The sequence below is a fragment of the Rissa tridactyla genome, chromosome 3 (assembly GCF_028500815.1).
Source record: "Rissa tridactyla isolate bRisTri1 chromosome 3, bRisTri1.patW.cur.20221130, whole genome shotgun sequence".
Taxonomy (NCBI): domain Eukaryota; kingdom Metazoa; phylum Chordata; class Aves; order Charadriiformes; family Laridae; genus Rissa; species Rissa tridactyla.
This window is the reverse complement of record NC_071468.1, coordinates 123,791,894-123,816,725: the sequence shown is the minus strand read 5'-3', so window position 1 is coordinate 123,816,725 and position 24,832 is coordinate 123,791,894. Positions and strand designations below refer to the sequence as shown.

The window sequence follows — 24,832 nt, the reverse complement described above, 5'->3', positions numbered from 1 at the left end:
GGCTATTTGCCTATGGCAAATGTTTTTGGTTGCAAAAGCGTTGTCTCCGTTGTGTGGAAATGTTATTTGTCTGAGTTGACTTCACCAAAGGAAAGCAAAAGGCCCTTCTGTGAATGGCATCCAGGAGATTCCCACTGGCTGCCTTCGGGGGCAAAACAGGAGCTGCCAGAAAAAACAATTTGACTGGCCTCTTGTAAGGATGGTCAATGGTAACAACTTAATTTTGGTAGGAGACAGCCCAAAGGCTGTTATTCCAGCTACACAAGGTGCATTTTTTCTGCAGGGAAAGCAGACCAGATGGAAATCATAAGCTTGCAGAGAGCACGTCAGCCAGTCCTACTTACACACACACTCAAAACAGGGAGGAGAAAGCTACTGGAGATTATGTATTAGGGAGAAAAAAAGCCAAAATGGCAGGAATTGTGGTCTGATGTCTGAGAAATCAGTGATAATAGACTGGTATTATGAGAGAGAAATAGTCAGCTATTACACCAACAAGAGGTGCTTTCTAGGGCTGAACCTTCCTCTTGGCATCACAAAGCTGAGCACCTGAAAAAAGCATACAATCAAATGAAGTTGCATACATGGAAGGTGTTGGTGGCAGTTTCGGGCTTTCAGAAGACAAATGAGCACAGAGTCTTAAAGCAGTAATGCCCAACATCACGCATTTCACAGCGTCACACTGAAAGTGTGTTACTTGTTGCTCTGGAGTCCTCAGCACAAGAAGGACACAGACCTGTTGGAGCAGGGCCAGAAGAGGGCCACAAGGATGATCAGAGGGTTGGAGCCCCTCTGCTGGGAGGACAGGCTGAGAGAGCTGGGGGGGTTCAGCCTGGAGAAGAGAAGGCTCCACAGAGACCTTCCAGCCCCTTCCAGTCCCTCAAGGGGCTCCAGGAAAGCTGGGGAGGGACTCTGGAGCAGGGAGGGGAGCCATGGGACGAGGGGGAAGGGTTTTAAAGTGAAAGAGGGGAGATTTAGATGAGATTATTAGGAAGAAATTCTTTGGTGTGAGGGTGGTGAGCCCCTGGCCCAGGTTGCCCAGAGAAGCTGTGTTTGCCCCATCCCTGGAGGGGTTCAAGGCCAGGTTGGCCGGGGCTTGGAGCAACCTGGTCTGGTGGGAGGTGTCCCTGCCCAGGGCAGGGGGATGGAACCGGATGATCTTTAAGGTCCCTTCCAACCCAAACCATTCTGTGATTCTATGTTGGATGGTGTTTTGGGTATGAAGGTGGAAGATAGGGTTGGAAGACACAGACTTGTCTTTCCAGAGTAGAGCTCGGGTACAGAGGATCTCAGAAACTGTGCCCAGACCTTGTCATGTAGGGCATTAGCTGCCCAGAAGTTAATTTCTTGGACAAAGGTATCCAGGTGTGAACAGATATCCAAGGAAAAAAGAAAACACTTCTTCCCTAGTGGGGTCAGTCACCATTACTGCTAAAAATAAGGCCTCTTTTTCATTGCAATTTGTTCATATTATAAATTCCAGCTATGCCAAGAAGCAGATTTATATCCTGGAAAGCTCCTTTTCTAGGAGAAGGAGTTGAATATTTATACCTTAGGAAGCCAGTACTGATAAATTACTGGATTACAGGGTTTTCATTTGTTTACGGGGAGAAAACACCAGCTACAGGCTCACTGACCTAGCCGTAGCAGACAAAGGCATAACAAGTGATTTCTCCGCGCTGCCTTTGGCACGCTAATTAACAGAGAAACGGCACTCGGGTCTGACGAACGTACTGAGCTTGGTTCGAGGTTTTAACCTGGGAGAGCTGCTCCGCAGCACAGATCATACGGTACTTACGCTCCACATCTTTGCAGGAGCAACAGGGGATGAAAAGGCCACTACTTCCATGCTTAATTTCAATAAGGAAGCTACATAAAAATGGAGAAATTGTTAAAAAGAAGACAAAGGGGACAGCTAAAAGAGTTAAATCCTTGCAAATAGATTCTTTGCAAGCACCGTGGGAGCTATTTAAGGCCACTATATTGGAGACTCAGAGAAAATCTATGACACCTATTAAAAAAAGCCCTGAGAAAGAGCAAAAGGAAAAGGTCATAGCAGAACAGTGGGATGAGGGAGCCCGTTAGAAAGAAGAAGCTGAAATTGTGTCCAAACACGCAAAAATAGAAAAGATAATAAACTGTGCCTGACAAAGTGTAAAACACAATAAGGCGACTCAGCAGAGAATTGCAGGAAGAACTTGCAAAAGGCAAAGAAACCTCTTAAAATAAGTCCTTTTTTTTTTTTTCCCCACAAACACATCAGGAAAAGGAAGCCTGATGAAGAGCATGTAGGGCAGGAGATGGTCAGAGCAGTAAAGCTAATGAAAGCTAAGGCCACTCCATGGGAGCTAAATGAAATACTTGTAGCTGTGTTCACCTTGCAGGAAAGAAGGGAGGTCTTCGTGCTGAACTCTCCTTTGTGGGGACTCATCAAAGGGCTTGTCTTAAATGTAAAGGAGGTGGAAGAGAGGAAATCAGCAGCAACAAATCACCAGCGCCCAGATCTTTTCCCCAAAAAAAGTCCTAAGGGAATTCAAGGAGGAAATAGCTGCCCTCCTGACCGCAGTGTGTGATCTATTGCTTCATGAAATTTACTGTGAGAAGATGGGGAGATGCTGATGTTATCAAAAAAACCAACCAAACAACTTAAAAGTACCTACAGGATTGCAAGCCAGGATTGTGCCAGTTATGACTATAATAACATGGGTAAAACCAGAGGAAAATCACGTCTAGAGCTCCCTGCTAGAGCTCCCTGGAGGAGGCAGCAGACTTGAGGACCAGAGAGAAGGGGATGCAGGAGGTGGGGACCAGCACTATGGGGCCGAGTTGCAGGAGATGGAGGTCATGGAGAGCACCACGTGGGGATCATTATAAGGCTACAGTGGCAAATCTGATCATTAAAGGTTTGGAAAAGATATTCTAGGTATAAATTCTTTACTGTGAGGGTGGTGAGACACCCAAACAGGCTGCCCAGAGACCCTGTGGCTGCCCCATCCCTGGAGGGGTTCAAGGCCAGGTTGGATGGGGCTTGGAGCAACCTGGTCTGGTGGGAGGTGTCCCTGCCCAGGGCAGGGGGGTGGAAAGGGATGATCTTTAAGGTCTCTTCCAACCTAAACCATTCTGTGATTTTATGGAAAAGGGGTTGAATGAAAAGATGGCAAAATTTGCTGCTGGCACTGTGTTGCTCAGGGTCATGAAGGTGATGGCTGTGGAAGGACCTCGCTGGTTTGAGTGCCTGGCTCGTCAACTGGCTGATGAAATTCAGTGCAGATCGATGTAGAGTGATGCACATAGGAAAAATCAAACTAAATGTGTATGTCAAATGAATGGCCCTACATTGTTTATTTCATTGCCCAGTAGAGACCGGGAATGCAAGTAATTAGGAGAGGAAGAGAGAACAGGGAACGGCATCATTACACTGTATTGCTTGATAAGGGAATCAAGGGACTGGAGCATCTCTCTGCTGAGGAAAGGCTGAGAGACCTGGGGCTGTTTATCCTGGAGAAGAGAAGACTGAGAGGGGATCTCATCAATGCTGACCAATATATAAACAGCAGGTGGCAAGAGGATGGGGCCAGGCTCATCTCAGTGGTGCCCAGTGACAGGACAAGGGGTAACGGGCACAAACTTGACCATAGGAAGTTCCACCTAAACATGAGGAGGAACTTCTTTGCTGTGAGGGTGGCAGAGCCCTGGCACAGGCTGCCCAGAGAGGTGGGGGAGTCTCCGTCTCTGGAGACATTCCAACCCCGCCTGGACGCGTTCCTGTGCCACCTGCTCTGGGTGACCCTGCTCTGGCCGGGGGTTGGACGGGATGATCTCCAGAGGGCTCTCCCAACCCCTGCCAGTCTGGGATTCTGTGATAAATCCTGGGAATTTTAGCCAGAAATTTTGGTACCCTTTATTGATTTATTTATTGCTCTTTTTTGATTTCCTTGTTTCAGTGTTTACCTCCTGGTTATGACAGCTAATGTGCTTGTGCAAGACGAGGGAAGAGTTGGAGGCACCGAGACTCGTATGTGCCATTCGGAGAGCAAAGTCTGAGGTCTGGTGAGCCTCCAGCCTCCCTCTTATCGGGGAAGCATCAACTAGAAAAAGCCCCGATGGGTCACTGCTTTGCTATTTGTACAAACTGCACTCAACCAGAAAGGTCCGGGTCCCGATGCAAAAAAGCCAGTGCAGACCCTGCCCCGGTCGCCGTCTGCGATTACACGTAGGTACGAGTGACAGAGAAGCAGATGGGCATATTAACACGAACCATCGGACCAGATGTTTTCATTATGCCTGGCGTTCCTCTTTCTTCCAGGGCAGATGTACTGACTGTCACTACCAGAAAAGACAGATCTTTAAAATATATAGCACCAGACAATATGGTAACTCCAGATTTGTGTGGAAAGTGGGTTTTTTTTGTTTTTTTTTCTTTTGCTGCTCTGTGCAGCTTGTTTCCTTTAAAATGTTTCTGTATAAATCATTATATTTCACTGAAAATAAGATTTAGAGAAAATCAGTGGGGAAAAAAACCCACAACATCTTACAACCAGGATGCAAATCTTTATCACCCTGCAGCTTGCAGAAGCAGGGCTGATAAAACACCCTTTCTTTTGGAGCTGCAATTTATGGTGCTCTTTTAATGAGTACTTACCATAATTTCTGCCAGATATGAAAGACAAAAGATTTCTCCCCAAACACCTGTCCTTTCAAGATGTGGAACACCATGAAAGCTTCGCATGAGAGGGGTGAATAAAGGACTGCATTAAAGTGACACAGTTTTAGACGGAAAACAACAGCAATTCATGATGACTTCATTATTCCACTCCTGCACACGTTCTGTTGTAGTCTATAAATATGAGGGTATCTCTGCTTTGTACCTGAAAAATATGATTTCTTTTCCAAATTTGTCTAGACCCCTTGTGAACCCCAAGCCTTAAGGCCCCTCACTTTTTTTTTTTTTGCTTTTCTTACTAAATTCACCTGTCAAAGAGAAGGTATTAGAAAGGAAATAGGGATAATGACTGAAGGATCCTCTGCTGAGATAGTGAGAATTTCTGCAGCGGCTTCAGGGTACCAAGACACATGGGTGATTCAAGACGTGCAAAATAACGTGGGCTCACGTACAGCGAATCAAGCCCGGGATAATTTTACAACATAGAGAACTACAGTTTCTCCAGGGTTGGTGAGAAGGTTTTTTGACCACACCAAAGTTCACTGGGAGGTCAGAGCTGTCAGAGATGTGTTGGGTTCCCCAAATTGTTCCTTTTCTAGGAAAGACCCTGTGGGAAAACAAAACGGGCAGTTTACAGCCTCTTTATTCATCTGCTGCAGAGATTTTTGTTACATGTTTCTCTTCACCTTTCCAGTCATCCATTCCACATCCAAGGCCTACAGAGGTCATCGGAAATGGTATTGACTTTATTCAAGCTGGTTATGTATTTACTGGAAGAGAAGGAGGTGGAAGCTTGCCATGGGCCAGTGTGGGTTTATCATGGTTGCAGGTAGCTCCTTGAACACCGTTGGCAACTGTCTGTCATCACTGGGTGGTCTCTCAGCATTCTGTTTTAGGTCCCTCTATCTGCATTTTTCACTTTTACCAATCCCTGCTTTATTTCATTGTATTCGCTTACAATTACCCCACCTGGAGTACTGCGTGCAGCTCTGGAGTCCTCAGCACAGGAAGGACATGGAGCTGTTGGAGCGGGGCCAGAGGAGGCCACGAGGATGATCCGAGTGCTGGAGCCCCTCTGCTGGGAGGACAGGCTGAGAGAGCTGGGGGGGTTCAGCCTGGAGAAGAGAAGGCTCCACAGAGAACTTCCAGCCCCTGCCAGTCCCTAAAGGACCCTACAGGAAAGATGGGGAGGGACTCTGGAACAGAGAGGGGAATGATAGGACAAGGGCTAACAGTTTTAAATTGAAAGAGGGGAGATTTAGATGAGGTATTGGGAAGAAATTCTTTGCTGTGAGGGTGGTGAACCCCTGGCCCAGGTTGCCCAGAGAAGCTGTGGCTGCCCCATCCCTGGAGGGGTTCAAGGCCAGGTTGGACGGGGCTTGGAGCAACCTGGTCTGGTGGGAGGTGTCCCTGCCCAGGGCAGGGAGGTGGAACTAGATGATCTTCAAGGTCCCTTCCAACCTAAACCATTCTATGATTCTATGAATTCTTGGGTTTCTCCAACCCTGTGTCTCTTTCTCCCCCCAATCCAAGGACACCTTCATATGCCACAAGATTTCAGTAGACCTGATCATTACCAGCACTCACATAACCTCAGCCAGGACACAGGAACATGAAACAGGACACCACTAAAAAGACAATGACCCAGTTTTTTATACGGAAGGTACCTTTGGCGACTCCACAAGCTGAGGCAGATGAGGATGGACATAATCATCATAGCAGAAAAGGCTGCTGCAAATAGCCCTTCTACAGACACTGTTAGGGCTGCTTTATGCCTGCAGCAGGCACCTGTGAATGAATCCAATGGATGCTCTCATAGGTGGTCCTAGCAGAGAAGCCTTTGGAGACTGGAAGGCAGGAATGATGCTCTCCCAAAGATCCTTCTAGAGAAGGTCTCTGGAAGACGTTGAAGGGAGTGTGGAATGCTTCACCCATCCATTCCTGCTCGTTACCCAGTCATGGTAACAACAGTCTTGCTAGGATCTCAGATGGGTACCGATTTATTGAGCCCCAGGGCTGAACCAGGCTCCCTCCCGCGCATGACACCCATGGGTTTTGCTACGAGGTTCAGTGGGGAAAGGGACACCCAGGAGGGTGTTATTCCAACCAGACCTTTTTCACCCACCATTGACTGAATTCACTGTGGGAAACAGAGAGGAGAACGCCATATGTTTAGCATTTTTGTTACGAATTTTGTGCAAAAAAGAACAAAAAGAGACATGTTGCTAATGGGCCTTTTGGTCTGGGCGTAGGGAACCTGTCCTAATGCTTTATGTGGGATCATGGGGACACAAGTAACCACACCACACACACCAGGGTTACATCTCCGTTTTTTCTCTTTTTAATGATTGAGAGGAGGGGACGACAGTTGGGTTAGACGGTAGAGAAGCCGCTCCCAAAGCCACCGCGCTGCCTCCTCTTCCCCAGAAGTTTCCTCTTCAGCTCCTATTTCCCCTTCCAGCCGGGCGGGATGCAGCAGTAGTACTTGCAGTCGGAGGAGAAGGACCACACGTCCGCCTTGTTGCAGCTGCTGGAGCAGTACCCCACCTTCGGGCAGTGCTTCCTTACCTGCCCGTAGCCTGCAAGGGGGAGACAGAGGGAGAGTGGTTGGGTCAGCGTAGGTGCCCCAGTGTCATGCCCTCCCATCACCTCTAGGTGTAAGCGTGGCAGTGGCCAGAAGGATGAGAACCTGCTCCCAGGGAGGTCCTGCTCCCTTCTCCCACACACTAGAAGGTGTAAAAAATGTCTAAAACATCCTAAATGTACATCTTATGGTACTTTAAAGTGAGTTTTTCTTTAAAGACTCACTGGTCTGCTCATGAACATAGAGCTGCATTTAAGACCACCTGGGGTAACCAAGTCACCTGTGCCTTTGCGGGAGACCAGCACACAGCTGCACACCCAAAGGACCTGACACCTTGATGGAGGCAACAAAATCACAGCCTTTAAAGCCAATAGAGTTCACGTTTGTTCAAGCTGCCTACCAAGCGTGGCCCACTCTGACCCTGGTTCTCCCACCGTTGCTCCCCTTCCCATGCAATTCACCCTCTTACCTGGGACAGCCAAGGATACCAGGAGGAAGACAGCGAAGACAAGGTAGAGGAACCTCATGGCTGGAGTTGAGCTGGGATCTCAGCAAGGTTGGAGAGAGGACGGTTGGTGAGAGCCTGAGCTGGACGCTGCTGAGTGGCAAGGCTGGGGATCCTCATATTTATAGTGTGTTTCTGAGCAGAGAGGAGGGTCCTGGGGGAGGTTCTGTTGCTCACGGGACCTCTCACGGTTCACCGCACAACCACCGGCCCCTCCACCCTGCACCTGGGTATGTTGGCAAAACTCTGCTCTCCCCAGATCTGGTATCAATACCCAATTGAAACGCAAACCATTGAGTGTGACAGGAGCGAACGGTGAGTAGATAGAACAGCTCTGCTGGGGCAGAGGGACCTGATAGGAAACAAGATCAATATCAAAGGGCTTCAGGTCTTTCTCAACTTTTGGCAGGGATGCAACCGCATGGAATAGGGCTGAACTGTGGCCACGAGGCACGGACAACTCTCCCTCCATTGTCTAGTCATGTCACCGTGTGGGGCTGGACAAGCTGAGAGGGGCCCTGGTGTGAGCAGCCTTGGCTTGGGAAGGACCCAGTGTCCATGTATCACCTTCCTGGGAACCATGACTGCAAAATCCCTCTGATAAATTCAGCAAACACCATGTTCAATGTAGCCTGTTCTGGTGTCCTCTCTCACCCCACTGATGGGCAGGAGCACTGGTGCTGAGAGCCCTTTCCCAAGAGCCTGGATGGGCTGACCACTTGCAGACACTTTGATCATCACCTCTTCCTCACAAACCCTTCAGACAGCTCTGGAGTCTCAAGCGTGCTTAATTTCTGGGATGGAGATTGCCTGATCCCTGCTGCCAGGGGTGCTCTGATGCCCACAGAAGGTTTTTCAGACCAGTGAAATGAGATCTGACTGCAAGGAGCCTGCAGGGCAGAAGGATCTCAGCACTGGGTGGCAGCGTCAGCAGATGGCAAAGGAGACTCAGTGATGGCAAACTTCCTTTCACCTGCCAGGGAAGAGGTGCTGTCAAAGAGCACTTCAGATAAAAAGTCACGTCAGTGTCTGGAGGCAGTCAGGAAGGAAAACTGAGTGTTAGGATTTGCTAGAATGGGCACTGACAAAAATTGGTGTGTCCCTGTAACAGTTTTGAGGGTATTTCACGCTGCTGGTGTCCCTGTCTCTGCACACGTAGGGTAAGACAAGAAGAGGTACAAAGGAAGGTAGCAAGGATGGTGAAAGCTGGGGACTTATTTTCGGACAGCAAGATAGTAATTATACTGGGACTCTTCCACTATAGAAGGAGAGGATTATGTGGGGATATGTGACAGCAGTGTCAAAACTGTAAGTGTCCTCACAAAGAGAGAACTATGGTTTTCCATTTCTCATAACCAGAGAAGCAGAAGAGGACATACAAAAGCATGATGCACTGAGCAAAGACATTTTTCTTTCACACTGCACACAAGGGGATGGCGCGACTCATTGCCATGGATATTGTGGAGGAAGAAATTGTAAATATGTTCATAAAGTAAGTGGGGTGGTCAATCTAACTTTGAAGTTTGCTCTGCTCTGAGCAGCTGGCTGGTTTAGGTGACCTCCAGAGCTCCTTTCCACTCTGTATTATTCTATACGTACATGAAATCCATAAAATCCATTGAGGGGCATTCAGCACAATGACATGGATCCGTATCCAACTCAACAACCCCCAAACCTCAGACTGCTGGAATTGGATGGGTGTCCTGGTTTTGGCTGGGATAGAGTTGACTTTCTTACCAGCAGCTGGTATAGTGCTATGTTTTGGACTGGGGAGGAGAATAATGTTGATAACGCACTATTGCTTTTAGATGTTGCTAAGCAGTCACGGCTTTTTCTGCTCCCCACACTGCCCCACCAGCGAGCAGGTTGGAGGGCACAACAAGTTGGAAGGAGACACAGCCAGGACAGCTGACCCCAACCAACCGAAGGAATATTCCATGCCATATGATGTCATGCTCAGGGTAGAAAACCAGGGAAGAAAAAGGAAGGGGGAGCATTCGGAGTGATGGCATTTTGTCTTCCCAAGGAGCCGTTACATGTGATGGAGGCCTGCTATCCTGGTGATGGCTGAACACCTGCCTGCCTGTGGGATGCAGTGAATGAATTCTTTGTTTTGCTTTGCTTGCATGCACACCTTTTGCTCTACCTGCTAAACCGTCTTTAACTCAACCCATGAGTTTTTCCACTTTTACTCTTCTGATTCTCTTCCCCACGCCAACCAGGGGCAGTGAGTTAACGGCTGTGTGGTTCTAATTGCCGGCTGGGGTTAAACCATGACAATGGCTTTCCATACACGTGCTACTGTATATTTGCCATGTTCTTCCACTCTTGTAGAACTCCAGCTGTTCGCCACTGACAGACTGAAGACACTTGGCTGATGGGTCCCTGCTACACAGGGAGCAACGAAGCTGGTGAAGGGTCTGGAGCACAAGTCTTGTGAGGAGCGGCTGAGGGAGCTGGGGTGTTCAGCCTGGAGAAGAGGAGGCTGAGGGGAGACCTTCTCGCTCTCTACAGCTCCCTGAAAGGAGGGGGTAGCCAGGGGGGGTCGGGCTCTTCTCCCAAGGAACAGGCGATAGGACAAGAGGAAATGGCCTCAAGTTGCGCCAGGGGAGGGTTAGATTGGATATTAGAAACAATCTTTTCACGGAAAGGGTTGGAACAGGCTGCCCAGGGCAGTGGTGGAGTCACCATCCCTGGAGTTATTTAAAAGATGTGTAGACGTGGTGCTGAGGGCCATGGTTGACTTGTCAGTGTTAGGCTGATGGTTGGACTCAATGGTCTGGAAGGTCTTTTCCAACCTAAACGATTCTGTGATTCTACAGCACCGTCTACTCTTCTAGGGCTGACCTGTGCTAATAAATAAACTCTGCTGAAGCCTGACACAGCAAGCTGGCTGTCCCCATTGGTAAATTTTTAGCACAGCCCTGGACATGCTTTTTTCCAAGGCCATTTGAGCCTTTTGCAAACACATTTCCCACCACACTTCATGTGTCTCCACGGGACAGGTATGATTTCCAACATGACTGGAATGTGGTCAACCCGCTTTGCGTGGAAGAGAGTTTAATCATATGGATGTGGCCAGGGTATGTCCACTGGCCTCAGGACCATGGCGTGGGCCCTGCTACTCTTCAGTTTACCAACAAAGACACAACCGTGCTTATTTATTGTGTGTTATTAACAAAAAATGCGTGGAACTGTAGATGTCCTCAGAGTCACTGCTCCACATCCTGCAGGCGGAGCTCCTTACAACCCTAAATCATCCCTCTCAGGAGGGTGTCAAGCCTCTTTGGGAATACCACCAATAACTGGCCCCCTCTACACCATTTCCCCTCCTTCAGGACACCGTTCTCCACCCCACTAGGAACGCTGTCCTATATAAACCACTGAACTATCATCGCTGCAGTTTCAGCCCACTGTTTCTCATTTGGACCACCCTAGTCAGGGGTAACGTATTATTCCCTTCCTACGTGTTCTTATTCCAGATTTGTGGGGATCACGGCTGCCATACTTTTTTTTTTCCCATCATCATGATCTCAGTTCTTCCAGACTTTTGTTATAGGTCATATTTTCTTGGTCCCTTAACCCCCTCAGGTCTAGGCTCTCTCCAACCATTCCACCTTGTCTTGAAGTACGGTGCCCTAAGCAGTGAAGAGCACACTACCTGAAAGTCTAGCAGTGTGGAGTAATAAATGGATTAATTTAAGTGCCTGACAAGGGGTAACCCTGTTGGGTGTTTTTAGAAAGAACGGTTTCTGCCGTTTCCCTGACAGGATGACGTTGTACCATTATGTGCACCTCGTTGCCCACCGCAGCCCCACGCTCTCCTGCAGAATTGCTGCATTGCCAGATATTGCCCCTTCCACCTTCTCCACCAATTGTTCCTGACTTTTGCAAAAAAAAATGTCACCAGTTTCCTGCAACATGCTGCAGTCCCTTTCAGCCTGCTATTTGCAAATACAGTAAGCTCAATCTTTATTCCATTATGCAATTTGTTAATGAAGACCCTGCATAGTTCAGGACTCAGAACAGCCTTCTGAGGTGTCCTACCATCACCATGGTAACTGGAAATTTATTAACTCCTGTTCATAAACCATTTTTCCTTCATTTCCTTTAGGCCATGGTCAATATTGGGGGAAAAAAAACCCAAACCAAAACAAAAAACACAACTAAAATTGAGACAAAATACCCAGCCAAATGAATGTGATGAAAATGTTGAGCACCATGTTTGGGAGAGATCCTTGAGGAACCTCACTGCCAGCGCACTGGTCAGGGATGAATGCACCCTGAAAACTACTCCCCATGATGGACTTGATGCCTCAGTATTGTCCATTGTGTCCGTGCCTTGCAGACAGTGTCCAGAGCTTATCAGAAAGGCACTCAGACTTAATTCCTGCCCCTCTGGGGATCAGCTCTGCTCTCGGCAGCCCCGGCTGGCGCTGGCTCGAGCAGAGCCGTGCCTGGTGGCTCCATGCGTGCTGGCAGCAGAGTCCTGGCAGCCGGATCTGGAGGAGGGGGAATTGCTCCCTTGTGTCCGGGTCAGTGAAAGCGCCGGCGAGCGGCGAGGAGAAGCCCACTGGAGCATGGACCTGGCTGCCAGGTGCCTTTGTGAGTGGGACCAGCGGGTCGGGGTGACATTGCACACGCCGGCAAGCAAACAACGTCTCTTTGGAGATGGGTTTGCTCAAGTTTCTCCTCCTGCTGCGCCGCTTGTGGCAGGAGTCCATCTCTAAGCACCGAGATGTCTATGTTTGTTTTTGATGAGTATTGTTCTTCGCTCCTGGAATGCCGAGATCTCTGCTGGACCACAGGCATGAGCATTTTCTACACTGTTTTGCTTTTTTCTTGTTTTTCTCCATGCCCACCCAGGTACCACAGCAGCTAGGAAGCTACAGAGGACAGCGAGAGCTGGAAGGTCAAAATTAGGAATTGCCACCCTCGCAGCCTTCTCGTCTGGGCAACCTGCAGTGGGACAATTTTGAATACAGTGTCCAATGGCCATGAATTTTGTATGTTCGGATTGCTGAAGAGAGAACTGGAGAAAGACTCTTCCCAGTATCTCATCTGTCACTCCTTTACCCTCTTTCCAGCTTTCTCCATTCCTTCTCTCTTATTTATGGCGCCCCCGCAATTATTTCCAGTATGTGTTCGTACCCTCCCAGCCCCCTCCTTCATTCGTTGCATTTTTCCTTCGCTCTTCACCCTATCTTTTTCTTGTTTCCCATGACCACTACAGGCAAATAACTCTGCTCATTTCTGCAATTGAACATAACCTTTTAAAATGAATAATTCCATTTACCGGACTTTTGAAGGAAAAGGAATCATTACTCTTATACAAAGCTGCTTCTTTTTTTTCTTGACAAGCAGCTGGTTTTGTTTTTTTTTAGATGCAGAGTTTATTTTATAGTTATTGAATGTGTATGTTCCTATAAACGTTCAACAGGGAATCCCTCATTCAAGCTATTCACATTTGAATTCAAACAAACACCACCACTCGCTGCTAATGTCGGCTCAGCGTGCGGAGCTGCAGTATTTGTGTGGATTCATCTTTTCTCGATGCAAAACCAGCAGCTATAATTTCCCCCTTTGAGTTAAGGCACAAGGAGCAGAAAGGGTGAGGCTGGATGAGTCAACGCGAAAGAAACCACTGCCGGGAGACGCCGAAGCACTCTGCACCGCGGGAGGAGCAGCACAGCTGGAGAAACGCCCGCAGAGGAGGGGAAGGATCTTTTATGTTTCTTCACAAAACATATTTTGCATTGTAATTTTGAATCGGATATCATCTAGCCTTGATGTAAATAATTTTATGTTTTTTTCCCGGAAGTCTAGAACAATTTGCCCCCAGGCAGATCTCCCAGCCACCTTCCACAGATGTTTCCATCGGGCTTATTTCTTTCCAGCTTTTTCCTGGTATGAGTAGTGACCTCCGTGATCCTTGTATTTTTCACACAGGCTGCCTCTGTACCAGTAAATAAAATATTTTCAAGAGTGGTAATAAGAAATGTATAGTCTATCATCTTGAATATAAATCTGGGCTTATTTTCCCTTGTTTGCTACCTTGCAATTACCAGTTTTTGCAAGTCTTTCCCAAAATGCTTAGCAGTGAACATAGACTTGGTCCAGCCTACTTCAGAGTAATAGATACTAAGGATTTCCACTGTGCTAATTGCCAGATTACTTAGACTCATACGATACTGCTAATGAGGTGCTCCTGAAAAGGCAGGTGCAATGGATGCAGTTGAAGAACTTGGGTACTTTAAAACCAGAGATAAATTATCCAGCAAATGAAATAATGATGGTCTTTGCTGGTTTTAAGCGGGACCCTTTGTTTGTCACCTGTAATAAATTACGCTGGGCACTTTTTCAAGGGGGAAGGAGGGCAGTAAGAAAACAACCCTATCCTGTCCTATCGTATCCCATCCTACCGTATCCTATCCTATCGCCTTTCAAGGGTGTCAGATACCTACAAGCTATCTGTGAAAACAGTCTGTTGTAAATTTTCGTACAGGCAGACAAATGTCCTCACCTAGTTCTTCTAACAAGATACGGTTTGTTTCTGTGGCTCGTGGTGCCTGGAGGACCTCCCTTTTCCACTGCCCTTGGCTCATTTAACACAGAAGAAGGAAAGACGGGGGGGTGAATGGCTTAAACAGTGAAACAGCAAAGGGAACTGGGATCCCTTGATTCCTCTCCTCTGGCTCTTTGCAGTTGAAAATTTGAAGCCAAGTCCTTGGCATGTCTAAGACAGCTGAACCTTATGCTGCGTGGCAAGCAGATGTCAAAAGGATAACTTAGCTCAGCTGTGGAGGCAAGGCTGTTTGCAGCCTTGGTTCATCTTGCCCTCTGCTTTTCTGCTGAGCTGCTCAAACATTTTCATTTGCTACACACTAAACATCATCAAGGCCCTTCTCCTGGTCCATAGGCCAGCTGACCTGGTTTGACCATGACCATGATATTAAATTCTATCAGCTTCCAAAACAGCATGGTTCTATCCAAAATGCATATTGGGCATGGTCCATGGTAACTCCTGAAGTTGCACTCTGGATTTGATGAAACTGGGGCTGGATGTTCTGGGACAAAACAGCTCCCAGGACTGTGCCAACCATTTAGGAGTATGCTCACAGTCCAGAAAGCCAACTGCATCCTGGTCTGCATCAAAAGAAGTGTGGCCAGTAGGTTGAGGGAGGTGATTCTGCTCTTCCACTCTGGAGACACCCCCCTGCAGTGCTGCCTCCAGCGCTGGGGCCTCAGCACAGGAGAGACACGGAGCTGTTGGAGCGGGGCCAGAGGAGGCCCCGGAGATGCTGGGAGGGCTGGAGCCCCTCTGCTGGGAGGACAGGCTGAGAGAGCTGGGGGGGTTCAGCCTGGAGAAGAGAAGGCTCCGCGGAGACCTTCCAGCCCCTGCCAGTCCCTCAAGGGGCTCCAGGAAAGCTGGGGAGGGACTCTGGAGCAGGGAGGGGAGCCATGGGAAGAGGGGGAAGGGTTTTAAACTGAAAGAGGGGAGATTGAGATGAGATATAAGAAATTCTTTGGTGTGAGGGGGGTGAGCCCCTGGCCCAGGTTGCCCAGAGAAGCTGTGTTTGCCCCATCCCTGGAGGGGTTCAAGGCCAGGTTGGCCGGGGCTTGGAGCAACCTGGTCTGGTGGGAGGTGTCCCTGCCCAGGGCAGGGAGGTTGGAACTAGGTGATCTTTAAAGGTCCCTTCCAACCCAAACCATTCTGTAATTCTATGATTTTATGAGTACAGCACTGTTTATATTAGAGTATGGGCACACCCTGTGGTAGCTCAAGATCACAACATCTCTATGTATTAAAAAAAGAAGGAGGAGTAAATATAATCATGTTTTCTGGACTTTACAAGTCATGGAGTTCCACTCTTTGTGAAAATTTTCCCTGGTGAAAAGTATCCACTCATGAGCTGAAGTCCTCCAGGAAATGAAGACATGTAGTCTGTTTAACTGAGAAGCATGAGGAGGTTATGCCTTCCTGTGTTCAGTTAAACAGCTGTATTTATTTTTTGGTATATTCTCCCTGTGAAGATACTTGTACCCTGAACTGAATCATTCCCCAGCGCAAAGCTTTGATAAGCCACACCGCTTCGTCTCCTTATCTTCCCTCAAGGTGACATTTCCTCCATTTCACTATATAAATACACATCCTTTTTCCAAAACATGTCCTTTCCAGTAGCTTCACCAACCACAAAACATTCAGTTCGATGTGAGTCAGCAGCGTATCCTTGCAGCAGTGAAGGCCAACTGCATACTGGACTCTATCAGCAAAAGCATAGCCAGCAGGTCAAGGAAAGAGATTATTTCCCCCTGCTTGGCACTTTTGGGTCTGCATCTTGACTCCTGTGTCCAGTTTTGGGCTTCTCAGTGCAAGAAAGGTATCAATGAAGGCATGAGTCCTGCTCTGTTGCTGGCCAGAGTTTGCTGCCTCTGTGGCATTTGCCTTCTCTGCAGCTACATTAAATTATTCGCCCAGAGCTCTGCTGTGATCAGACTAATACAGAGCTTTTTACCTGTTTTGGCGACGAGGTATTTGCAAGAGCAGAGCCTTGGTTTTAGTCTTCTGGCACATGAAGACTAAATCTCAAATTTTACAGTGGAGTCACAGACTGAAAACACTCATGAGAAGTTCATGTTGTTTCGCCCTGGTTTTATGTGCCGGGGGAATTTGGGGAAGGATGGTATTGAATAAGGCCCTCCTCTTCTGTAAGACTGACTTCCAGTGAGGCCATTCCCAGTTATTTTTGATTTTCTGACCCTACTTCTTCCTGAGCACCACAGCAAAATATTCGCCCGTGGGCTGTGCCGAAGCTCTCCGCAAAACCCTCGTCCCACAGCAGCAGCTCTGCTTTGTCTCTGATCTTTCAGCTAAAGAGACTTTTACTCTACTGTTGGCGAGTTATAGCACAGCTTGACTTTTTTTCCAGTGCTCACTTTCTCTGTGTCCTTTTTGATTTCCGAAATGACAAGTCATTGCTCTAAATTTATCCCTCTCCCTGCAACAGGCAGTGGAACAAAAGGCATTTCAGCTTGTAGGAGCACGTCTGACCCTACTGGGCTACCCCCTCTCTAATCGCTTTGTCACATATAAGCACAGGTACTCTGGCCATTCGTTCTTTATTAACTGGAACCATTAATTGGATTCTGAAGGAAAAGATTTTCACTTCTGAGCATCCAACAGAGAGAACATTTACCCCCACGCTGAGCACCCTTTTTTCCCTGACAAGCAATGCTTCAGACACTGCCTCTGGCTATGGTAGACACTCAGCCTAGCAAACCCTAACTCAGCCTATTCATATTTGATCTTAAATACTCAGCACAACCTAAGCAGTCCCTGATGAACTGACAACACTGGTGAGTGGTTCCAGCTCATGACATTTAAAACCGTTTTCCCTGGTGGTGAAGTTCATGGGACCTGTAGACACCTGTAGACACATAGTGAAAGGTGCAGAGGTGCCTACTGTAACCCAGCGTGCGCAAATCTACGGATATTTATAGGAAAAAGCAGCTGTGGGAAGTGCGTCTGCTGCTGAGATGTTACCTCAGGCTGACCTGGCGGACAAGGATGGTCCACAGAGGAAGAAGGTCGTCAGCTGCTGCTGCTCCTCCTCTCCTGTTTTCCAAAACTGGTTCTTCACTGCATTTTCTGAAGGAGACATGAGCTGGCTGTGCTGTCTCTGTCCCCCCAGTTTGGGGAGGCGAATACTGGGTCTATGAAACCTGTAGCTCCTCCAAGTCGCCCTGCCTATTTGAGTAAAGCTTCCTAAAGCGTTTGGGTCAGACTTCCATCCTGGTGGGTTTGAGCATCAGGTCAGCCTGGAGATGATCAAATGGTTCCTCAGGTCCTATTCATGTTGCCTCTTTAATCCACTGTGAAATGTGGTCTTCAGAAAATGCTTCAGTTCCTCCCTGTCAATCAGAGCTGTGATGAAGGACCGCAGCTATACCAGATGTATTTGTGGTGTAACCACAACTAAGAAAGCATTTGGATACACCGAGAGTATAAAGGGGGAAGAAATGAACTCTTAAGCCCCTTAATGTAAGCGTGACAAGCCTGTTCAGTTTGTAGGGAAGAGTTAATAGTTAAACAGGCTGCAAAACCTTTTTTTTTTTTTTTCAACCAGAAACCTTCATCAAGTCTCCACCAAGTCCAGGTGGTTTTTTTTTTTTTTAAGATACATTAATTCATACCATTCAAGAGGCAATTCATGATGCAGTTTTCTCAGGAATGATCTGGTAATTTCCTAAATTCAGTCAGACCCAGCTTTTAAGTCATGAAGAATTACCTCAGCATATGCACCTCCTGGGACGCAAAGAACCCGACCCATATTCTATGGAAATGCACACAGAACTACACTTTCAAAGCACCACAGCTTTAAAATAATAAAAAAAAATAATCAGTTCGTAACGAATTTATCAGCTTATGTTATCCATATTTGCCCTTTCAGAAACAGGTGGAATGGAATGGAATGGAATGGGTGGGAAGGGACCTTTAAAGGCCATCTAGTCCAGCCCTCCTGCAATGAGCAGGGACATCTTCAACTAGACCAGGTTGCTCAGAAGAAGAGCCATGTTCACTTGAATGACATAATGCTTTCTTGTGGGCTCCAGAGAAACCATAGCTGTCTCTATGACAAACTGCAGTCACTGTATAAATGTCTGTTTAATTATCTTTCCACTTAAAACCACATGCAGGTCAAGATCATTTCATTAACGTTCCTTTTTTCATGCTGCTGCCTAATGGACAACCTTTATAACCACAAGGGTTTCCTCTCTTCTCTTCTCTTCTCTTCTCTTCTCTTCTCTTCTCTTCTCTTCTCTTCTCTTCTCTTCTCTTCTCTTCTCTTCTCTTCTCTTCCCTTCCCTTCCCTTCCCTTCCCTTCCCTTCTCTTCTCTTCTCTTCTCTTCTCTTCTCTTCTCTTCTCTTCTCTTCTCTTCTCTTCTCTTCCCTTCCCTTCCCTTCCCTTCCCTTCCCTTCCCTTCCCTTCCCTTCCCTTCCCTTCCCTTCCCTTTCTTTCCCTTCCCTTCCCTCTCCCTCTCCCTCTCCCTCTCCCTCTCCCTCTCCCTCTCCCTCTCCCTCTCCCTCTCCCTCTCCCTCTCCCTCTCCCTCTCCCTCTCCCTCTCCCTCTCCCTCTCCCTCTCCTTCCCTCTCCCTCTCTTTCCCTCTCCCTCTCCTTCCCTCTCCCTCTCCTTCCCTCTCCCTCTCCCTCTCCCTCTCCTTCCTCTCCTTCTCTGTGTTTCTCTCCCTCCACACTGAGAGATCTCAGGGGCCCCCAAATGTTAAATTGCATCCAGAGCTAAACTTTCAAAAACGTCCATGCCTCCAACTAAAAAATCAGGTCATGGCACATCATCACATGAAAGATTTATCAGACCCCTGTCCGGTGGCTTAAGTTGATGTTTTCTGCAGAATTCAATAATTTTTGAGCCTATGAAAAAGGTTTGTTCTGTTTCCCCCCTAACAATTTCTGAAAAAGCCAAACGCAGATGATATCAGATATCCTACCCTTCCCACGCAGATAGCAATCATTGCTGGGGAGAGTTTTGGGGACAATTTGTACCCGAGTGATTGTTCTCACTCACTCAGAATAATTGCATACAACTCTGGCATCAAGTTGTCCATGTGCTTCGGATGGCCAGCCCTAAAGATAATCCAAGAGCACAGAGACCTGTCGGTTTGTCTTTGGTGAGCGTCTGGCTAATGCCACGACAAAAAAGGATATTCCAAAAAGGAGGAGAAAACAAACCCAGGATTCTCTTTTCATTACCCAGACATTTCCCTGGTTGACAAATGAAAAGTAAAAAAACAATCTTGAGATGGAAAAGACGAAAAGCTTTGAAAAAAAAGTTAAGTTTCTGGATATTGTGTATTGTTCCATGATTCTTTATGAAAAAATCATAGAATCACAGATGGTTCGGGTTGGAAGGGACCTTAAAGACCATCCAGTTCCACCCCCTGCCCTGGGCAGGGACACCTCCCACCAGACCAGGTTGCTCCAAGCCCCGGCCAACCTGGCCTTGAACCCCTCCAGGGATGGGGCAGCCACAGCTTCTCTGGGCAACCTGGGCCAGGGGCTCACCACCCTCACACCAAAGAATTTCTTCACAATATCTCATCTAAATCTCCCCTCTTTCAGTTTAAAGCCGTTCCCCCTCGTCCCATGGCTCCCCTCCCTGCTCCAGAGTCCCTCCCCAGCTTTCCTGGAGCCCCTTGAGGGACTGGCAGGGGCTGGAAGGTCTCCGCGGAGCCTTCTCTTCTCCAGGCTGAACCCCCCCAGCTCTCTCAGCCTGTCCTCCCAGCAGAGGGGCTCCAGCCCTCCCAGCATCTCCGGGGCCTCCTCTGGCCCCGCTCCAACAGCTCCGTGTCTCTCCTGTGCCGAGGCCCCAGCGCTGGAGGCAGCACTGCAGGGGGGTCTCCCCCGAGCGCAGCAGAGGGGCAGAATCCCCCCCTCGCCCTGCTGCCCACGCTGCTGGGGATGCAGCCCAGGCTGTGGGGGGTTTCTGGGCTGCCAGCGCACGGTGCCGGCTCCTGTGGAGCTTCTCACCCACCAAAACCCCCAAGTCCTTCTCCTCAGGGCTGCTCTCAATCAAAATGGGAAAGCTTCTCCAGAAACTAGCTATTCCCTGAAAAAAAAAAAAAAAATATATATTTTGCTAAAAATAATTTATTATGGTATCTTAGGCCTGAGGAACACTTGTGTCTGTAGTGTCGGGTACATATGTCTGCTCTGTGGCACCCTGCCAGCCTCCTTCCTCCTGCGGTCTGAATTCAGCCTTGCCCACTCACCCTCTGGTTGCCGAATCCCCAGTTTGACGTTGCTGCGGGTTCGGGAGAGCTGACTGGGGAGCTCTCCCACACCTGCAGGCTCCCTCCTCCCAGCTCGCAAGAGGATGAACCCAGTTTGTGGGAAACCATGTATTTCAGATAGGGTTTAGTGAAGAAGTGTGGATGGCAGCTCTTAGAAAGCGCTGTGCGGATATTAAACGGAAAACAACATATAAATCAGCTTCAGCTGACTCTCCTGCTATTGTAGCAAATTTTGTATAAATAGAATAATTTATCTGCTTCTCTATGGGAGGGTTTTGCTCTCCGCCTCGTTCTTTTCCAGAATCCCTGGCTGCATCCACACCAGTAAATGAAGCAGCGCCGGGACCAGGCGAAGACGTCAAATTTAGCCGCAACCCCTGGCACACTTTTGGTCTGGGCAAACTGGCTCCCAGAGTTAGCACAGGGACTAACACGCAGCAAGCCGCCCACCGTGGATCCTTTTTTAGGAAGCCAGGAGACCTTAATATCCTGCATAGAGCTCGGCCGTGCCAGCTGGCCTCCGGGCTGCCCTGGATTTACCGCTGAGGATGGGGTCACTGCAATCGCAGATGATTTTTAACCACAAACATCCTTTACCTTGCGCTTGGTGCTCTTTCACTCCCCTTCCCGGGAAAACATCAGAGGGTAAAGCAGCTGGGCGTGTGGGTAATAAGATTACAATCTATTTTGGGAATGAAAACAAGCAAATTGAGAGCCCTAAACAATACTAGTCCTCATCCAAGAGGCAAATGGTCATGGGACTACAGCATATGGAGGGTGATTCTCTGCTATTCCGCAGCCAATTACTTCTTGGATTTCACAGGCGAAACCCTGCCGGCATGACTGCACGTAGCAGAGAAGAGCTTGCTCACGGAAACGCCTAAAATCATGATAATTGCCTCTGATCTGGGAGATGTGGTCTCACCGGTGAATCGAGACCAAGTACATGCCACCAGGGAGAGGAACCTCTGCCCCCCAGGGTCTGCCCCGTGCCCTGGGGTCCTTCAGGGAGATGTGGGAAGAGTGGCCAGAGACCAGGACGGTTCCTGATCCTGCTCTCCAGCCAGGAAAGGAAGATGTGGGAAGAGCCCCTTCTCCTGCCAAGGCCAGGCAAGCCTCTTGGCGAACCTCTTCAGGACACGTTATGGGGCAGAGGGAAGCAGATGGTCAGGCATTTAGGGGTCTGGCAGGAGGAATCTCTGGGCATTTGGCAAAAATCCCTGATTTAGCTTCATTTCTTTCTGCTTGGACACTTTCTAGATGTGTGTGCTACTCCTGCTTGATAGGGATGTTGTTTCTTAGGAGACTTTATCACAGCAAGTAAAAGCATATGGAGCTACCTGCTTCCAGAAGCTGGTGAACCCTATCATTAAATTGTTATTAGGAACCAAATTATGAATCCTAACAAGTTCCTGTACGAAGGGCCACGAAGATGATCAGAGGGCTGGAGCCCCTCTGCTGGGAGGACAGGCTGAGAGAGCTGGGGGGGTTCAGCCTGGAGAAGAGAAGGCTCCGCGGAGACCTTCCAGCCCCTGCCAGTCCCTAAAGGGGCTCCAGGAAAGCTGGGGAGGGACTCTGGAGCAGGGAGGGGAGCCGTGGGACGAGGGGCAACGGTTTTAAACTGAAAGAGCGTGGATTTAGATGAGATTATTGGGAAGAAATTCTTTGGTGTGAGGGTGGTGAGCCCCTGGCCCAGGTTGCCCAGAGAAGCTGTGGCTGCCCCATCCCTGGAGGGGTTCAAGGCCAGGTTGGCCGGGGCTTGGAGCAACCTGGTCTGGTGGGAGGTGTCCCTGCCCAGGGCAGGGGGTTGGGACTACATGATCTTCAAGGTCCCTTCCAACCCAAACCATTCTATGATTCTATGGGGCTGAAGCCTTTGGTTTTCTTTGCAGCCCCTCCAGCTGAGTATGCCCCATCCCTGGAAACATTCAAGGTCAGGTTGGATGGGGCTCTGATCTAGTTGAAGATGTCCCTGGTCATTGCAGGGGCGTTGGACTAGATGGCCTTTAAAGGTCCCTTCCAACCCAACACATTCTATGATTCTATTGAGGATACTCTTAATAAACATAACTCCCCACAGCACCTTCAGCGTGGTGGCCACCACACTGAGAAAGAAGCTGTCCTTTGGTCTGTGGGGTCTGGTTGTTCTTCATGAGGATGAGGGTTGTGGGGCCATGGGGAGGGAGAGGATGAACATGTGAGAGCCCAAGTGGTGCAAGGGAGCTGTGTGGAGACCCCAGGCACCTCTCCTGAAGCTGATGATATCCCAAAGCATCAGCCGTCCCTACTCAATCGCAGAGGGATGTCCAGCACTACTGTGCACGGTGAGGGACAGTGAAGTGGCTTTTCATCTTCGGCCAGGATAAACTGCACAGATGAGCAGATTTTAACTGTCCTGCTCGTGCCCCAAAGATGGGAGCTTGCGTTTAGCTCTGGATTCACGCCAAAGGCTTCCCAGGCTCTACAGCAAAAGGCTGAGAGGGTTAGTCCTGTACTGCTTCCAGGACATCTCAGCACTGGACATGTATCAGCAATGTAGACGTGTTTTTATTTGAAGTTACCCATGAGAATCCCATGCCCTGGTAGCTGCAGACCTAGGAGAGACCCCTCTTCTCTTTTGGAGGGGTTGATGATGTGGATCAGTGCAAACCACTGTAAGGTGAGAATTAATCTTCCTTATTATGAATCTTTGCATATCTCTATGAGAAGAAAATGTCATTAATTAGACTTTCAAATCATTCTCAGATACTGAAATCACCTAAACTGCCAGCATTAGTAAGACATGCAAGTAACAGCCTGGACAAACCCAGAATGAACTCACCACCACAGCTGAGCATAAAAATTCAGGTCACCGTATCCAAACACCTCTGCAATCCTTCTTGTGTGCAACTGCCTAGAACAGGCTGTCATCAAAAGCTGCCTGTTTGCATCTGCACAGATAGTTCCAGGCTGTTTCCATCATGCAGGGACTGAACAACCTTGAACTTCCACCACTGAAGTAATGACGGGCGGGATGGTACCAAACAGCTATTCATCTCCTCCAAAGACAGTCCTAGAAACGTCCGATGACCTGATTTTCACGCTTTCTTCTCCTTCAGAGATAAAGCAGATGGCAGCTAAGGAATCGGAGTTTCTCCAGGGGAGCGAGACCTGTGGTTCCGCATCAGAGCCCGCATCCACCCGTGCGGTCCAGCGTCCTCTTCTGGGCAGTGGCTGTGGCCAACGCAGCCGGCTGAGACCCTCTTCAGGAGATGTTTGGCATTTGCTCACAGCATGGAGAGCCCTTCATAAAGCTACTTAAAAGTTCATTTTTGCTTGGAAGCACAGAGGTTTGTAGACAGCCCTTCTCAGTCTTACAAATACTCTCAAGGTAAATGATGGATTTCAGCATTATAAACCTCAAATTCGCTTTTCCAATCTTGCTAACTTACTGTTTTTTATTGAATCATAGAATCATAGAATGTGTTGTGTTGGAAGGGACCTCCAAAGGCCATCCAGTCCAACCCCCCTGCAGTGAGCAGGGACATCTTCAGCTAGATCAGGTTGCTCAGAGCCTCATCCAGCCTGGCCTTGGATGTCTCCAGGGATGGGGCCTCCACCACCTCTCTGGGAAATCTGGGCCAGTGTCTCACCACCCTCAGTGTAAAGAACTTTTGGTGGAACCCAACTGCTAGTGAACCACCAATGCCGGAACCTGTCCTCTGGACCTCAGGTTTAGTCTGGCCATGTCAATGGTAAGACTTTCTTGGCCTCCAAAAAGGAGTTTGCTCGACCCCTGAGCTGCTCCCTGGCACTGCCTGGGTCAGCACTGGATGGTGCCGACCACATCCCTGCCCGCACGTCTGCCAACAAATTCGGTGTGGACATTTGAGTTTCAGGCGTGCCCAAGCTCTCTGACTTTCCTAGCAGGGACGTACTTTACAGGAATAACCCAGGAAAAAGCACTCGAGCTGATGCACGCTTGACTCTCTGCATCCTCACCACAGGCTGTGGGATGTTGGCACTGCCATGGGAGGTACCATGCTGTGGAGGAGCAGCTCCAGCCCACAGCCATCCCCTTTGACATGGGAAAAGTTTCGGGATGATGCACAGGGTGGTATAACCGGAGGGGTCTGCCCGTGTGTAGGCATGAGGACACGAGCCGGCACCATGCACCGGCAGCCCAGAAACCCCCCGCAGCCTGGGCTGCATCCCCAGCAGCGTGGGCAGCAGGGCGAGGGGGGGATTCTGCCCCTCTGCTGCGCTCGGGGGAGACCCCCCTGCAGTGCT

At 48.7% G+C, this 24,832-nt stretch overlaps 1 protein-coding gene across 1 annotated transcript; it reads right to left on the bottom strand.

The window, feature by feature from the left end:
* Positions 1-7,108: 7,108 nt before the first annotated feature.
* On the bottom strand, positions 7,109-7,774 carry LOC128907966 (cygnin). The gene is made up of 2 exons (XM_054197420.1): positions 7,717-7,774; positions 7,109-7,242 (listed from the first exon to the last, which is right to left on the bottom strand). The coding sequence occupies exons 1-2, from the start codon at positions 7,772-7,774 to the stop codon at positions 7,109-7,111; spliced, it is 192 nt and encodes a 63-aa protein (XP_054053395.1).
* Positions 7,775-24,832: the final 17,058 nt, after the last annotated feature.

Excerpts from the sequence above, each read along its gene's own strand:
- LOC128907966 (XM_054197420.1), bottom strand. The coding sequence starts at position 7,774 with ATGAGGTTCCTCTACCTTGTCTTCGCTGTCTTCCTCCTGGTATCCTTG. Across the intron at positions 7,243-7,716 it reads GGTATCCTTGGCTGTCCCAG|GCTACGGGCAGGTAAGGAAG; the intron begins GTAAGAGGGTGA and ends TCCCCCTTGCAG.